Source organism: Eleginops maclovinus, chromosome 17 (assembly GCF_036324505.1).
Source record: "Eleginops maclovinus isolate JMC-PN-2008 ecotype Puerto Natales chromosome 17, JC_Emac_rtc_rv5, whole genome shotgun sequence".
NCBI lineage: Eukaryota > Metazoa > Chordata > Actinopteri > Perciformes > Eleginopidae > Eleginops > Eleginops maclovinus.
Genome location: NC_086365.1, coordinates 4,449,226 through 4,466,369, shown reverse-complemented (window position 1 = coordinate 4,466,369; position 17,144 = coordinate 4,449,226). Strand labels below are relative to the sequence as shown.

Here is a 17,144-nt window from a genome sequence, read left to right as displayed (position 1 = left end):
ACTCAGGAAAAAAATATACATGCACATAGTTTCTTTTGGCGCCTTCTTTATGGCGTGTGCAGTTTATCAAATGTAGTCTGTAAGCAGATTTTCCAAAGCAACACCTTTTATGTAACTCTCTCAGGCTAGCCATGAATTTTTTCCCGGGTCTTAAAAGTTCCCGTCTTGAGGGAGCAAACACAGACAAAAGATAAACTTTAGGAGGTATTAAACTTTCTCAATCCTAGAAAGAAATAAATCAACTAAAAAGGAGCAGTGGAGGTCATCATCAAAATGCACACAGAGGGAAAGCTGTTTTTGAAGGGTTACTTTAACTACATCAAAGCTACAGCGTGGACACTTTAACACGTCGGCTCACACTTAAACTTTATTACCAAAATGTATCAAGCCGTCCATCTCACTTGATTTGAGCTAATGGGTCTTGACAACTAGGAGGGAGTGCCCTCCCGTGTACTTGATATTAAGGATACTCTTCTTCCCCATAGCCCTGGCCAATAACCTCCAAAGCTAATATCTCCACTCCCTGGCTTTTGGGGGTCGTTGTGTGCTGCTGCTACAGCATACGCCTGCGATTTGGCCCTAATTTGACTGGGGAGTGCTTCAAGGTTGCTGTTAAGCATTCCTCCTAGTATTCGAGTGAAGCAGTTTTCAGTCTTATTCAGAAGGGGGGGGGGGGGGTCCAGATGTGAAAATAGAGGCATCAGGAGGATATTAACCTCCTAGGATATTATTTGTTAGTAGCCTTAAAGTGGCTTCTGCAGTGCTGGGAGAAAATGTGGATATGCCGCAGTGGACATGGAGAGATGGAAGCAAAGGAAGAAACCCCTTAGCTCTGAAGCAAATGGATAATGTCTGCTCGTCACTTCAGTGCACATTTAAGGTACTCCAACCGAGTAATTTCATTTAACACTACTTGATACTTCTACTGCATTTTGAAGGCCAATTGTGATTGTGTTCTACACTACGTTCATTTCTGCTTATTATTTACGATTAACTTTATATAAATTCTGATTTTGACACAAAAGTTATCTGTTCAAAAATATTTAAATTCCAGCTTCTTAAATGTGAAGGTTTGCTGCTTTTGCTTTCAAATATTTATTTAGTATATACATTTTTTACGCAATGAGTACTCTAACTAATACTTACAAACTTTTACTTAAGTACCATTCTTGATTAAGTACTTTTACATGAAATGTAGTTTTTATCTAGAGTGTTATTAGTACTTTTACTCAAGTAAAGAATCTGGATCATTTTTCGACACTGCTGCTCGTCATGCTGGGTTTTATACCGTACTGCTTTTTTTCCCTCTGTCGTTCAAAGATATGTTAGGGCTTTCAATGGAGGGAAAATGACCCAAATTGAAAAGACATTATGTTAGGGGCCAAAGGCAAAGTGCCAAGGGACACAGCCTATATAAAAGACACTTCAGGACCTCACCTTGGCGACAAATTGCCTGTCCTTCTGGTCCAGGTTGGCTGTGGGTGCCACGTAGTCCTTCCAGATGCGGACCTTGCGCTCTTTAGCAGATCTGGCACAAGAAAAAAAAAACATCATCAGCCACAAATACATAGGACATAGAGGGCTTAATCGAGTGAATAACAATTATCCATTTGGCTGGAAAAAGCTACAAAGGCAAAATCTTGAGATGATTAGTCTCTGCAGTGATGATCATATCACTGCAGCAGAGCAATATAGGGGGATCGGAAGTAGCGGGGGTACATATTTGCATACCATTTATTTGACAACATTATTTAATACCTAAAGTGAAGGTACTTTATTTATGATGTCTTATGTATCTATTGTTATACTCCTTTCTATACTTTTTTCAGTAACATCTGTATTTAATCATGTATGATATGAAAGCGTGTTGGACCTGAAGAAAAATGCTTTACGATGTGTTTATTAGGAAAAAACAAAGATCAAATTAAATAAACAAAAGCCAAAACCGTTCCTGTAGACAGCGGTGAAAAGTAGACTTACTGAAGTACTGTACTTAAGCACAATTTTGAGGTACTTACTGGAGTATTTCAACGTTTTGCTATTTTCTACTTCTACTCCACTACAATTCAGAGGTAAATCATGTACTTTTACTCTACTACATTTATTTAATACCTTTAGCTACTTTACAGATTTGGATTAATGATGGTAAATATAATCAGCCCTTAATCAGACTTTAGTTCACCTGGAGTAATTCAGCAGCTACCCTGCAGTATACAAAGCCATTCAAACTAGCTGCACCTTTACCAGCTCTGAGAACACTTTAATGATCAATCATTATAAAACACATCAGAGATATTATTCTGAAACGGACCAATCAAACAATGACTACTTTAAGTACATTTTGATGCTCATACTAGTACTTTTGCTTGAGCAGCATTTTGATCGCAGGACTTTTACTGTAACAGAGTATTCCTACACTCTGGGTCTCAAAGAGTACTTTTCCTACTTCTGCCTGTATATCTCTTCAAGACCCAAGCACTGTCCAAATGTTTTGAAAAACATCTGATACAAATAGAAGTAACCATTAGACAAAACATGTTTTTCTGCATGTCTAAGGTGTCGTACCGTTCAGCAGCACGTAGTTTCTCGGCTCCCTGGGTGTACACGGCCATGGACCAGTCCACACAGCGGGCGAAGCCTTCCTTCAGTAGGAGTTCTGTTATGTTTCCATTCTGCAACAGTGGGAAAAGAACAGTAATTAATGAGACAGAAAAGCCTTGATTTGAATAGCCACTTCCATAAAGTGCCTCCCGAATCTTACCGGGTGAAGGATGGTGCCCAGTATGATCTGGTTGGGACAGCTCTCCAGAATGATCTGAACGTCTCTCTGCAGAAGTCTGGACTCGGTGAAGAATTTGGCTTCCGCTGCGAATGACTCTGGAGACTCCGTACCATCCGCTTCCCGCTTGAATGTGGGACACTGGGAAGAAGGAAAACGCAGATTAACGCAGGAATTATCGTGCCTTTGTCAACAGATCATTTGTGAGTCATGCTAAAATATCTTTGATTAGAAACTTTGCAATGGCATTTTGTCCGACTGAATTTCCCAGCAGTCAAGCAGCGCCTCTAGGAGATGTTCCTGTGCACATTCTTTTGATACGATCATTTTTTTCTGTGTAGTACCGTTATCCAGTTCTAACCGATGTCCTCTTGCTCTACTTGCTATCTGTAATGTCCTTTGAGTGTGGCAGAACAGCAGACAGATATAAACACAACAGGCGCAGACAAGCCTTTGAAACACGGGACAAAGAACGTCTTGAAATAAATGAAATATCTTAAAGTGGGAGATGAAAAGAGATTAGTGATCTGGGCTTGGTGAAAGAGTTTGATGGGGAAATTCAGTGGAAATGACACTAGTAGAACACACACAGATTAAAAAGTGAGGCAAAAATGAGCATTTATTTTATAAATATCTTATTTTTCATTAGCATATTTATATATAACCTTTTAAATACTTCAGTTTTAAATTTTAAAGTAAGTAAAGTAAAGGTTGTGTGGAAGAAACTACATATGATAAACCATTTATGTATTTATTTATTTTTTCTGTATATTTCTATATATTTAGTATCAGTATTCAAATGTATTCAGTATATTCTTTATATTTAGATACTCGTGATATATGTCCTTTCTATTGTAATTTTGTATATATTTGCTGTTCATTTTGCTATATTTTTATCTATCTTTTAAATATTTTTCACTCAGGTGTAATGTTTGAAAACCCTGCTGCTGTGACAAAATTATTCCCAATTTGGGATGAAAAAAAGTATCCATCCATCCATCCATCTATTTCTGGCTACTGGTGAGTGCTGGTTACCTTGACTCCAGACAGCATGACGGTGACCAGGTAGTAGTCGGGAAGCAGCAAGGCACGAACAACACTGCCGTCACGCACATGCTCGATGATGGCTGAAGGGAGGAGACGAGAACATTACAGCGATTGAAGGAGAGTACGATGAGTTCAATTGTAATCACTTGCTGATTTCTAGGCTGGTCAGAGCATATACTATATTTCATACTGGGGAAGGGAAACACTTAATATCTCATACTTTCAGGAAACTTTCCCAGAGGCAATTCATTTTACGGGACAGACCAATAAATGAAAATCTGAATTGATTTCATGTATTTTAATCCCCTTCCATCCTTGGTAGATTGTCATAGCACGTGCTTTCTTTTTCAACAAGGCCCATTGAATTTACACCTGTGAAACTGTTTGTTACTCAGGAGAGAAATTGATAAGTGATAAGCCTTATACGTGACACCCCAAACTAAATCGTTCTCAAACACGCATTACTTTAGGAGAAAAATGCTACTCTGGTTTGCCACTTCCTTCCTCAGGGCATAAAGAAGCTGTTCATATGCCTGCTGTCAGTTTCTAATAATAATAAGTCCCTAAATTAAAACAAACATAATCTCTATGTGGTCAAAGTCTTGGCCTATGGAAGAAGGACTCTCTGTATGTCTAGTGTTGGACTGTACAGCCACCTTTCAAGCCTAGAGGTGAGTGCTTGATACTCAAACACTTTTGGATGATCACTTTAAAGATTTTACTATGCAACATATCAAGGCTTGAGTCAAGGTCAATATATATGAAAGGCTTTTGGAGGTATAACGTTGTTTATTCCTTCCAAACCACATCACCCATCTGTTGCTCCTGACCTCTAAAGTACTTCAAGGAATTGGACAGGATGAGTCACTTGTGTTAAAGGCAATTCATGCCTAAATGGCATTTTGATGATGGGTTCTCTCAGCCTCTATATGCTTTTCTTTCCATGTATGTCGTGTGTGCCTGTGAGTGTGTGTCTGCATAAGCAGATGAGAGGGGCATTGGTATTCTGTCTCTCAACCAGAGCAACTCAACACACACTTTAAAGCGCTTCGGCTGGATTGCTGCTTCCAATTTCAAAACAACCCTGACTGTCTCATGAATGGTAAGAACCAGAAATAAAGGAAGGAAAAAACACTTCTCCCTGTTCATTCCTCCGTTCAATTAAATGGTAGGGAAATGAGCTGAGCCACTGTTAACGGCAGCCGCCTGGAAATGAATCGAGGGGCACTTTACAGCTCGGGTAGGGTCAGAGATGAGAGGCTGGAGGAATGAGCCAGTGATGGTTATACAGTGTGTTCCATTACCCTGAAGTGGAGATTTAGAACTAAATATCTTCAACCAAAGTGGCCAACAGAGCCTGTAAGTGTGGCTTTCTAATGGGAAAATAGAGGTTTATGTTATATCTTTTAAATTAAGTGTGCCTTTGTTTTCTAGGCCAAGCCTTCTCATCCGGATGTTTGCACGCCCCTGCCAAACTCATTACCGTTGATAGGTTTCTGGTGCAAGGAGTCAACGAAGTTCCGCGGATTCTCTATGGTGTATTTGAGGTCGCGGACAGTGTGTGTGCCGCCGCCCTCGCTCCACAAGCCCTTCTTGGAAGCCCTGGACTGGTCCTCCAACTCACAGAGTCTGGCCTGGTCTGGACTGGTAACACACAAAGAGAAACGTTTAGGGCACAGTGAAAAGGAACACATTTCAAACACTGGACAACAGTTAGTGACAAATGAATATGTTGTAGTGAGCAGGAACTATCTGTAGTACTCTTTTACAACATGACTGTACGACTTAAATCAGTTTGAGGTTTTTGCTGATTTTTTACTGATGAATGTAGAAAAGTAACAATATTTGTATTCTCTGTGAGGGCAATCTCTTTAAGAAGAGCTTGCATGCACCCAAATAGTGAATGCTTAACAACCTAAATGAGTATTTTAACCTTTAAACGTCATCTGTAAATCTGGTCTCGTGCTCAGACACACAGCGCAGCAGTGTGGTAGTGGCTTAACTGTAATAAACAGTGAAGTTTTATTAAAAATGTGGGTTTTTTCTCTCAGTTTTCAGATGTTTTTGTATTCTCCATTCACAGTTGGGCCGTGTAAAAAAAAGTTTTCTTCAAAAGTTAAAAGGGGAACAGACTGTGAGGTTTTTTCACAAATGTTCATTTTAAACGGGATGGTTAGAAACTTGGTCAACTACTGAAAGCTGCAGCTGAGTGAAACTGATATTGAAACTTTCACAGATGGATGTTTGACAGCTTTGAAAATCCCAAATGTTGTTTTAGAACAATGCTTCTATATATATATATATATTATATATATATATATATATATAAAGCTTGTTAATTTCACACCAGTCAGAAATGGTGGCTAAGGAGAAAATGTTTGGATTGTAGAGTTTCACTTCCTGTTAACTTTAGCATGCCCTAATTATTGCTAACCAGGCTGTGGAAACATGGCTACCCAAATCAGTATCCCAAAAGGCAAATACAGTGGTATGCAAAAGTTTGGGCACCCCTCTGAGATTTCATGACAATTTGCTTTTCCTTTATAATAGAAGATCACAGCAACAACATTTGTTTTCCTACAAAGATGTAGACGTTTTAGTGTTTTCCAGACCAAAATTCTTAGGGTAGCATTACATAGTTTTATTATAATAAAATAAAATGCAAAAAATGGGATGTGCAAAAGTTTGGGCACCCTTATAAATAGCATTCATTTCAACACCTGTACGGGTTTATAGCTGACAGGTTGCTGCACAAAATTGCTTTGATTAGCTCATTAGACCTTCAATTACAAAGACAGGTGGAACCAATCATGAAAAAGGCTATTTAACATAGGTAATAGCTGGCTGTGCCTGGCCTAGGTTCTTTCTTAGGGAGTGGCAAGATGGGGACCTCAAAACAACTCTCCACTGACCTGAAAGCTAAGATAATCCAACATTATAAATTAGGAGAAGGGTACAAAAAATTATCTGACAGGTTTAAACTGTCTGTCTCCACAGTCAGAAACGTAGTTGTGAAATGGAAGGCCACAGGAACAGTCCGTGTGAAGGAAAGATGTGGTAGGCCGACAAAAATAGGGGAAAGGCACAGGCGAAGGATGGTGAAAATGGTCACAGAGAAGCCACAGACCACCTCCAGAGAACTACAACAACATCTGGCTGCTGATGGTGTAGTTGTTCACCGTTCCACAATCCAGCGTACTTTGCACCAGGAAGAGCTCATTGGAAGGGTGATGTGCAAAAAGCCTTTCCTGAGTGTTAATCACAAGAAGAGTCGCATGAGGTATGCAAAAGCACATCTGGACAAGCCAGAAGCATTTTGGAACAAAATACTGTGGTCAGATGAGACCAAGATTGAGTTATTTGGTCATAACATGAACAGGTATGCATGGCGAAAAAAACACACTGCATTCAATGAAAAGAACTTGTTGCCCACTGTAAAATTTGGTGGAGGATCTATCATGTTATGGGGCTGTGTGGCTAGCACAGGTACTGGAAAACTTGTTAAAGTTGAGGGCCACATGAATTCCTTACAGTACCAGGAGATTCTTGACAAGAATGTTCTAGAGTCAGTCACAAAGTTGAAGCTACGCCGGGGTTGGATTTTTCAGCAGGACAATGATCCTAAGCACCGATCAAAATCCACCAAGGAATTCATGCAGAAGCACAGGTACAATGTTCTGGAATGGCCATCCCAGTCCCCAGACCTTAACATCATTGAAAATGTATGGATTTATTTGAAGAAGGCTGTCCATGCACGGAGGCCAAGAAACCTGACTGAACTGGAGACGTTTTGTGTGGAAGAATGGGCCAAAATACCACCTGCCAGGCTTAAGGGACTTGTCTGTGGCTACAGGAGGCGTCTACAGGCCGTTATTGCAGCAAAAGGAGGCAATACTAAATATTAATGGAATTATTTCTTAGGGGTGCCCAAATTTATGCACATGCCTATTTTTGTTTGAATGCACATAAACATGTTTCTGTTTGACCAATAAAAGTTATTTCACTACTGAGATGTTTCTGTTACCATAAGGTATAACATATGTTAAAATGAAGTTGCTGCTTCAAAAGCTCAGCAAGTGACAAACTGATGCAGTGGTTTTCCTAATGGGTGCCCAAACTTTTGCATACCACTGTATTAGCATTACATGAACTACAATTACAATAACTAGTAGGCAATGTGAAAGGTCTTTTACCTTCTCTCATGTTGCATTCATTAAGATTATTTTTGGCGCTGAAACCTGTCATTGCTGATTAGCTCTGATTAGCATGCACATGCTCATTAAAATTATAGGACTATGTGTGTGGTGAGGCTCCAGCTTTGTTGAGTTAAGTGCTGGATAAAGTGATGTTCCTGACAAACTGAGCTGTTGTTTTAGTGTTTTTAAGTTGATGACCAGCTTAAAAAATGTATCAGAGCGTTTTGTGAGGAGACAATAACAGTGTTTGACAGCTCCTTCAAAAGCAACCACGCAGCTGGCTACGAACGCCACAATTAATTCCATGCTGGCTTGCTAAATTGTGCAGCCTAATGCTTTTTGAGGGCCCTTCTACGACTTTAATTATTCATTACTTCAAAATGGGCAACGGGCTTTTGTGTTTCCTAGAATCAAAAAAGGCCTCCCCGTTGATATGGGAGCAGTGGTGGTGACGAGAGCTGTTCGGTGCACACGCTGAATTGTTCACGTCTTGCCGCCTTAAAAAGACACTGTTGGCTTTGGAGAAGCAACAAAGTGGGTCTCAATTAAAATGCCACACATAAAAAACCATGTAGCCCATTCTCCAGCTGTGTGTTCCTAATTGGGCTTTTGGACTCACGCCCAACAGCAGCTCCCTCTCCCTCTCAACACTGATTTCTCTTCTAACTTCAAATCAAAGCACTTTCCTGCTTACGGGCAGCAAGAGTGAAACTTTCTGTAAGAAGTCAATTGTGTTTAAGCTTCTTAGAATGTAAGCGCTAAACAGGACCGGAGAGCTTGAAAGATAGATTGAAGGAAACCAACAATGCAATCAAGAAACGCAGACACAGAAAAAGCCAGAGATTTAAATGGAAAGCAGAGATTGGTTAGGATATAGAAGTAACTGCATGTGTGTGGGCAGATGATAGTGGACGTATACATGGCTCTGAATAGTGGGGGTTCTTCTAGGTCAGCAACTTCCTCCTAACCACACTGCTTGAAATCAAAACGGAGGAACAACTTCCAAATCCCTTTTATTTGAACCACTATAGGTTAAATTCATCTCCATTGGGCTCCCTCGAACAGCCGAAAACTCTTTAAACAGATACAAAGCGTTGAACCTTAGTGTTTCACAGCTCCCTGTTGTGTTTGCACAGTATGAGCAGGGTGGAGGACGTTCCCAAGTGTAGCTGACTGCAGGGCGAGGCCCAAATGAGCGCAGTTCATCCCCCCCAAACGTTTACATCCCTCAACCAGCACTCCTCTGCTGCTCCAGTTAAAAAAAGGAGGGATGTGGGAATAAAGCACAGCTGGGCTCCATGTTAATGTAGCTCCTTTCTGCTCTGGTGGGTGGGAGATATAAATAATAATCAGCCCAAGCCCCCCCCTCCCTGCCTGGGATTTTTATTTTTCAGATGGGAAGTTTAGCTGACCGATTTTCTGGCTCTAGCCACCTCAGCGATTAGATTTTTAAAAAGAAAAGGATTGTGACTGAGTGACAGAGCCGCAGATCAAACTCTGAGTAGGGGAGATTGATGAACGTGTCTGTACCAATCGCTGTGGAGCTCAGCAAAAAAAAGAACAGCTTTTTTTATGCCTGATCAAGTAAAACTGAAACCTGTAACAGCTAAACTAAAAAAAAAAACTCATCCATGTGATTTTTATGAAATATAAATCTGCCTGACTCAGAGGGCTGCGATATGTAGCACGCAGCTAAAGCTGACAGGAAAAGAAGAAATCACATCATTCATTAATGGTAAACCCCAAGTACCAGACTAAAATATTTATTGTTGCACTAGTCAAAAGGACTTAAAACTGCAAGTTTCAAATTAAGACCGTTCTACTTAAAATGCCAGGATTTGTACTTAGGACAAAAACAATCTCCATTCAGTGGAAGGAAAAGAGATTGATACTACACTTACTTTCAGGTTAAAACCTCTTTGATGAGTATTGGGGAAGTCTGGGAAGATAACTAACCACAACAAACGTGTTTTGTGGATATACCAAAGCCTCTGGGACTATGTTACTGTGACCATAATAGACATTAATGAGATGTGCTTTCTAGGCAACAGTGCAAAGATGTATTAAGTTCAAATTGAGAAGGCTACAAGGAAGAGAACAATACCTGACAGCACAAAAAGAACTTTAAAAAAGGCTATCTGTAGAAAACGTACTTGGTTTCTATCCTCTGTTATAATATTGCACTTTAAGTCGACTTAATTTGCACAAAAATGGGTAAAAAATACGACAAAACGCTAAAGAAAATACTATCGGTTTGTTGACTTTGAAATGCATGGAAAGTTTAACGCATCAATGGTCATAAATGAACTTTTAATCCAACTTGTGGTCAGTTAGTTGTTGTGTTTGTGCGATGGAGTGTAACTGTGTTCACGCTTGCTCTTTAAAAATCTATAAAAAAGCCCTGAACAACTGTGGACCATCCCTTAAATCTGTGAAATGGCTGACAGTTTTTTCCCCGCGCCGCACTCAGCGCCTGAACACATTTTTACTGCGCTGTCCTGAGCCATCATTGTATTAATCGCCCCTATAATCATGAACACATCATAGTTAGTGTGATCAACGTAGCCAGTCACAAGGGGTAATGATATTGGAGGCTAGCCCACCGAGGGGAAAAACTAAGGCCTTAAGTCCTCGCTGAGTAATGGGCCCACCCTTTGGCCAAATGATGCCCGCTTACACTTAAAGCATCATTTACATTAGTGCTTGATCTGGGCCATTGCACAGGATGCTTGAAATGGGTCATTAGTGACGGGATATTCACATCATCTCCGCTCATGTTGGATGATACAAATGTAGCAGCATGAGTCAAAGTGCTTGTAATGTGTGTAGTGTGCAAATACTGCCACTGGGGGGGACATATAGTACTTTATCATATAGTGCTGGGTATGCAAGTGTATTTAGGGGAGTACTGTGCAGAGGCAATGTGGCAGAAAAGGGTTTCCGAGGGACATCATTGTGGCAGAAGGGTAATACTGCCACCATCTGGGACACGGTGGCTCCATCTCAATTCTCTACAGTCTGCTAGTTGAGGACTTATGGATGTCTCCCCACAGATCCGGCAGTGTTGTTGTGCTGCTTTACAAAGCTTACAACATGTTGCCAAGAATGATTTCCTCCTAATTCTGTGAAGTTGTAAACCAGCATGGATGAGCATTACTTCCACCACAGTGAATGAGCAAACCGTTTTGGAGGGAAAACATTTAACTTCTCCGTCTCTTGGATAAGGAGGTCAGCCATGCCAAACGTGGCTGGTTACACAACACATTAACCACGTTCCACAGAATCTGATGCGTAATAAAGAGGGTATCTCACGGAGAAACGTTGATGAATGACATATTGCGGAGATAAAATGTTATCTAATTGTATTTCTTTTAAAGTCATTGTTTCTAAAAGCAGAGGGACAGACAGAACTTAACCTTACTGTTTTTCGCACAAGTAGCAGTTTCATCCTAACGCCTAAAAGTTCTAACGATACGCATTTGACTCAAGAAAATTATTTCGGCACTTTAACTGAACTGTAAGTGTGATGCCATTCTGTCAGCATATAAACCATAGATGAGACGAACACCTACGTCACTTCCTGGAGAAATTATGGTCCCAACCACTTTCGGGGGGAAATAATGCATCAGAGCGAAAAGGAAAATAATAGTTTCTTCATGTCTTAAAGCTGCTGAGTCATATATTGCACCTCAAACAACAAATAAATCCAGAGTTACGGTTTCTTTACTTCCTCTACAGAAAAAAAGGAGTAAAAGAAACTAATTCAGAAATCACAGTTTCAGTGTAAGCCTGCTATTCATCCTCCAGCAGACGGACCGGACATAATTTCCCTATTGATTTAAATGAAAATATAAGTCGACACAGAGCATCGATCTCGATTGACCTTTTATAATAGTTTGCCTGTCTGACCATCATAATTGGGGCTTCTTGTAGATTAAAAAAAGTACGTTCTCTGAATTTTTTGATGCGATTGCCAAAAACTTCAGAATCTGTATTGACTGCCATTGCCAGGAAGTGACGTAGGTGTTACTCTCATCTATTGGTGTCGACAAACAAACAGCAACACCTTACAGGTACAGAGAGATGCAAATATCTTACTTGTTCCCTCTGATTCCTTCCCTGCGGACTGTGGCAAGGCCCTCGTTCACCAGACTGTCGGCAAGGTTCTCGCCTGTTGTGTCTGAAAATAAGAGGGCAGAGAAAAAAAACATCAAGTACTTTTTAAGAATCAAAGCATTTTTTTTAAGACCATTAAAATCAGACTGCAGTTAGTTGTGGTCGGGGAAATTTGATTGGACAAGAGGCAATCAGGAGTGCTGACATTTCGGATAGGGAGAAAATTTAGCTACACAAAAATCACATTTTGCAGGTGTGCTGATTAAACAGCTGATTATAAACCCAATTACATTATACCAGCAGCTTGTACAACTTCCCTGAAAAACACGATCAATTTCTTTTTGAAAAATAGGGTATTTAACTCACTCTAATGCTATTTTGTTTGCACAAAATATACATTAAACTTTTTATCTTAACCCAGAACTTTGGGAAGACCCCCTCAGTTGCACATCACAGGTAAATTCAAAGCATTACAACATGTTCCATCTCAGTTGATTTTGCTTTTATCTTCAATAAATGTACTTCCAATGAGTGTTTCTCTCTATGAGGACATTTCTCAGATCAGTTTGTGAGTTAGAAGAGACGGTTCCCTCACCTCTCCCCAGGTAAACCATGCCGTACTCCCTGCCCAAAGCGGTCTTGATTTCCACAGTGAAGCACACTTCCTTGCCAATAAGCTTCTTGCGCAGGAACTCTCTGGCTTGAAAGGCCCAAGGCTGCAAAACAGACAGGAATATTATCGACTGACCCGTAAAGCAGGTTAAAAAAAGGTAGAAATCTAGTAAACACATACTGCTGTGACAACAAACATAATCCTTCATTTTAAGTTAAATGTATATTGTATTGATTTCCAATTAAATTAGAGTGTAATCACAGTTGATGGCCCTGTCTGCAGGTTATTTCACACAGCAGTGAAGTGAAAATAATACCCACTAAACACAGTTATCAGTACATCAGATACTATCTTAATTAAAACAAATTATCGCTGTAAGCCGTTTTTAATGGATTTCTTTTTTCAGCAGATAAAAAGGAAACAGGCCTGGCTGTCTGTCGAAGCCATATAGGAGATGTATATGAAAAGCAGAGATTTCAGTCCCAAACGTTTGATATTTATAGATTTAATTAAAACTAAAACAAACCAACAGACAGCATCCGGCTGTGATAAATACTTGATGGACTTGGTGAAAGTGTGGAGAAAATCACACCAGTGGGATCTTCAGTGGAGTTCTACAGGGAATTGCTAGGCTACATAGTCACATATACAATGAAGCACTGTTGGAATAACAACATTGAAATAAGAATAGGCAGAGCAAATATCATAGTTTGTTCTGCAGGGCTACACAGAGGGACCTTGTTCTGCCTTTGCCAAACACACACATAAAAACAAACAAACAAACAAACACAATGGACTAGAGCTGCTCACCTCATCGGGGGTGTCCTTGGTGTCGGGCTGGGCCTGAGCTGCTCGACGTGCCATGGCCCCCGCTCGGATATTACTGAGATTGATCTGACGCTCTGGGGGGGGTCCACCTCGAGGCTGGCCCCGAACAATGATGGCACAGCCTGACAACACCTGAGAGAGATGACAAAAACACAGTCAACAGTAAAAACAATTGTCCTTGCCACCGTTTCAGTCGACAGATAATATCTAACACCCTCTTCTTTTTGTTTTTGAAATCTTTTTAAAATCTCATAAAACATAATGCATTTCACAGACCACAACACCTGTGTGGAAGGACCAATGAGTGGTAGCCCTCATTTTCTGTTTCCTCTGTGTAAGACATGCACTCTGATACAATCATTAAGCTATTGTGTTTGCATTGCGGCAATCTGATAAGCACTATCACAGGGTCATGGAGGATTTATTTAAAACAGGTGTAACATAAATAAGTACAGTAAATATGCAACAACAACAACAAAATCTTCAATTTAGAGAATTAGATCCGAGCTTGTGTGTGAATGCAAATCAGTGCAACTTACCAAATTGGAATAGCTCTAAATTAGCAAAATCTTAAAAGATCTTATAGGACTAACTTTATAGAGTTGAAAATGCAACTTCAGGTTGCATGTTGCCATGGAGAGACTATGCCATTCAAACACAAGGGTAGATCAAACTATCTGATAACGTAGCTCAATACAAAAAAAAAAAAAGATAACCTACTCTTGGGTTTGACAACCATGGCATTTACACGAATCTGAGCAAACACTTTTTATCTGCGGACCCTCGTCTGCAGGGAGCATCACTGGGGGCTGTTGATCTAAGATGTGGGCTAGATAAAGTCTTTCATCAAGTCACCACAATTTGCCGCTATCTGACTCTGTCCCTCAAAGTATAGGCTAAGCAGAAGAGTGATTGTATTTTGGTGGCTGGCATGCATAAAACAGGCACTACCCCCAAACCCCCTTCTCTGTTTACAAAAGGTACAAGTTCCACTTGGAATGCACTACACAACTCCGATCACCTTATTCAAGGAACAATGCTGATTGTAAATGATAAGTGTCATCATTAATGAAGGTTCTTGTATGGATTTAAATGATGTAGGCTACACTGTGTGCATCATAAATCAAAGAACGACCAGTTAATATTACATTTCTAACCAAAATAATTTCAACCAAACTACTCAGATTATAGTATATCAAAAGATGCTTCACAGAACCCTAAATTCCCTTGGCCCTTAACCCAACAGAGATAATACACACACTACCTTCTCAAGGGAGGACACCAGTTCTTACTTGTTTTTTTCAGTAGTAAACACCTGGGGGCAAATATTTTCCTAATAATGGTAACATCTAAAAGACGAAAACAACTTAACATACCACTTAAAACCTGATTAGTCCGAATTCATCGGTTGCCTGTTTGTTTCTTGATGGCATACAGAAGACTGAGGGTCTACTGGCCTCTTTCCAAGGGCTCAAAATATGGAACTATGCAAGGCATTCCTTGAGAAATATATTAACTTATTCTAGCTAATTAACTCGTGGGTTATCTCTCCTTTATAACCAAGTGCAAGGTCGAAATCAAAACCAAAGAAGGTTAAGTTACATAGCAGCGATTACACAAAACCGAAATGAATGGGAGATTATAGGGGCCAGAAAGCTGAGGCTACGTGTCAGTTTCTCGTGGTCGGTTTTAACCGGCAGACTGGTGAAATGCTGTCTGACTCGAAGGGGTCGGGACACGTTAACCAGCCAAAGGAATCAAATATTTACTAACGGGGATAACCCGGACTTTAACTGCTGAAATATGTCACAATAGCACTTATGGGAAATGCTGAGAGAGACAATAAAAAGTGATATGAGGAAAAGCTTTGAGTGTTAGCTTAAACGCTACTTGGCTAAGTACCTAATAACATGAGAGCAATAAGTATAATAAGATGCGTAATCGCTGTCAACTCCTTGTTCCGTTGCATTACAGACCGAGAACTTTGTTTATTAAATCAACACTTGCTGAACAGTAAACGCCAGTTAGCTAACCGCCAGCTAGACAATAGCTGGGAAACTAAACATCTGTTAATATTAGAGCTAACATCTACTTTGTAATTAATGTCCGTTTCCAGCCCGTTTGGCTATAAGTGTATGCAAATAAACTTTGTCTACTGCCAGTGATTTTTTTACAGCTGCACAACAGTTGTCAATACATTTACATTTAAGCTGAAAAGGTCAGTTGAAGTTAAAGCTAACTAGCAAGATAGCACACATGTGCTAACGTCAATAGGCTTCAGCTTATTAGCAAACTAGCTAATGCTAGCTGATGTTAGCAGTTTAGCTGAATTCAAGTGACAGTTGTAAGTGACGCGTTGCCAACTCTGGCATTTAACGGCCAGTTTCATCATTGTCACCAAATAACTTTATATAAAGTTGTATGACAATAGACAGTTAGATTAGCCTGCATAAGCCCCTAGCTCACTACGCTATCTAGCTGTATGACTATGTTCACGTAGTGAGCTCACACATATATATGTTTCCTACCATTTTCACAATTCCTCTTTGCAGGGAAGCAGCCGGAGCTGCTGCTGCCTGAGCTGGTGCCGAAACAGATGCCATGTCCACTGGTTTAAGATATAACGCCGTTAACGGGTGAGCAGGTGAGGGAGCGTTGACTCTGTAGTGAATGACTGTTCTACTGAAAGCCAAGAGAAAAAGGCTGAGCACCGATAAACACACACGTTATACCGGAAACACACTGTGCCCTGCATACACACACGTCCAAATATTTCCGGGTCTGGTAAGCAGAATGAATGGGAGCGAACGGGGCCGTTTATTCACCGCGTAAGCGAATTGAAATAACGTCTTCCGGAGCAAGACCTGCGACACGTCAGCATAGAGTTAACACTACAGTGCTGCCTTCATGGGCTGACGGAAATGTTGGCACCACACAAGCGAGACTACTCAATCACAAATTAACAATACATTTAGCAACAGTTTCCATTAGGAAATTGGGGGTTCGTTAGCACAATGGAGGTTTCAACAATCTATATTAAATATGGTGTATTTGCATCAAATGTTATTGATTAATATATTGTAATTGACTGTAAGTATTGTAAATTCACACTATCTCCTGAATATGTTCTTCTCTTCATTCAGTTCCTGCAGCTTCTCCACAAAATTGCAAGATGGAAATGAAATAAACACAAAAAGGGTATTAGAGTATAATATATAGATATATATGTGAGACCATTTTTTATTTTAACTTACAACATTGTACACGCTGTCAGATTTAGGACTACAAAAAAGTGTGCACTGTGCATCGCCAAATACAAAGAATGTTCAATTTAATAACATTTGAAAATTGAACTATTCATTAACTTATGGACCCTTTACACAATAGACGTTTGGACTGGAACAATCAGGTGGAATCAATAATATTATTGTTGGCAGCAAGCCAGACCCAGGGCTCTGGTATTGTGCATGCCCACTAAATGTTACATGACACCTACGGAGCCATTGTTACAGTTCATGTTATCACAGATTGCATGTCACTTTAAACTTAAATAATGTTTGTGTTC

General features: G+C 40.1%; 1 protein-coding gene across 1 annotated transcript in view; it reads right to left on the bottom strand.

The window, feature by feature from the left end:
• Positions 1-16,361, bottom strand: part of snd1 (staphylococcal nuclease and tudor domain containing 1) — a 175,131-nt gene extending 158,770 nt beyond the window's left edge. Inside the window, exons 1-9 of the mRNA XM_063905770.1 lie at positions 16,108-16,361; positions 13,562-13,711; positions 12,734-12,854; positions 12,121-12,202; positions 5,310-5,470; positions 3,815-3,906; positions 2,762-2,920; positions 2,566-2,672; positions 1,438-1,528 (exon numbers count right to left, since the gene is read on the bottom strand). Of these exons, the coding sequence (XP_063761840.1) occupies positions 1,438-1,528; positions 2,566-2,672; positions 2,762-2,920; positions 3,815-3,906; positions 5,310-5,470; positions 12,121-12,202; positions 12,734-12,854; positions 13,562-13,711; positions 16,108-16,182 (1,038 nt within the window). The 5' untranslated portion in view covers positions 16,183-16,361. The remainder of the gene's footprint in view (positions 1-1,437; positions 1,529-2,565; positions 2,673-2,761; positions 2,921-3,814; positions 3,907-5,309; positions 5,471-12,120; positions 12,203-12,733; positions 12,855-13,561; positions 13,712-16,107) is intronic.
• Between the last annotated feature and the right edge of the window lie 783 nt (positions 16,362-17,144).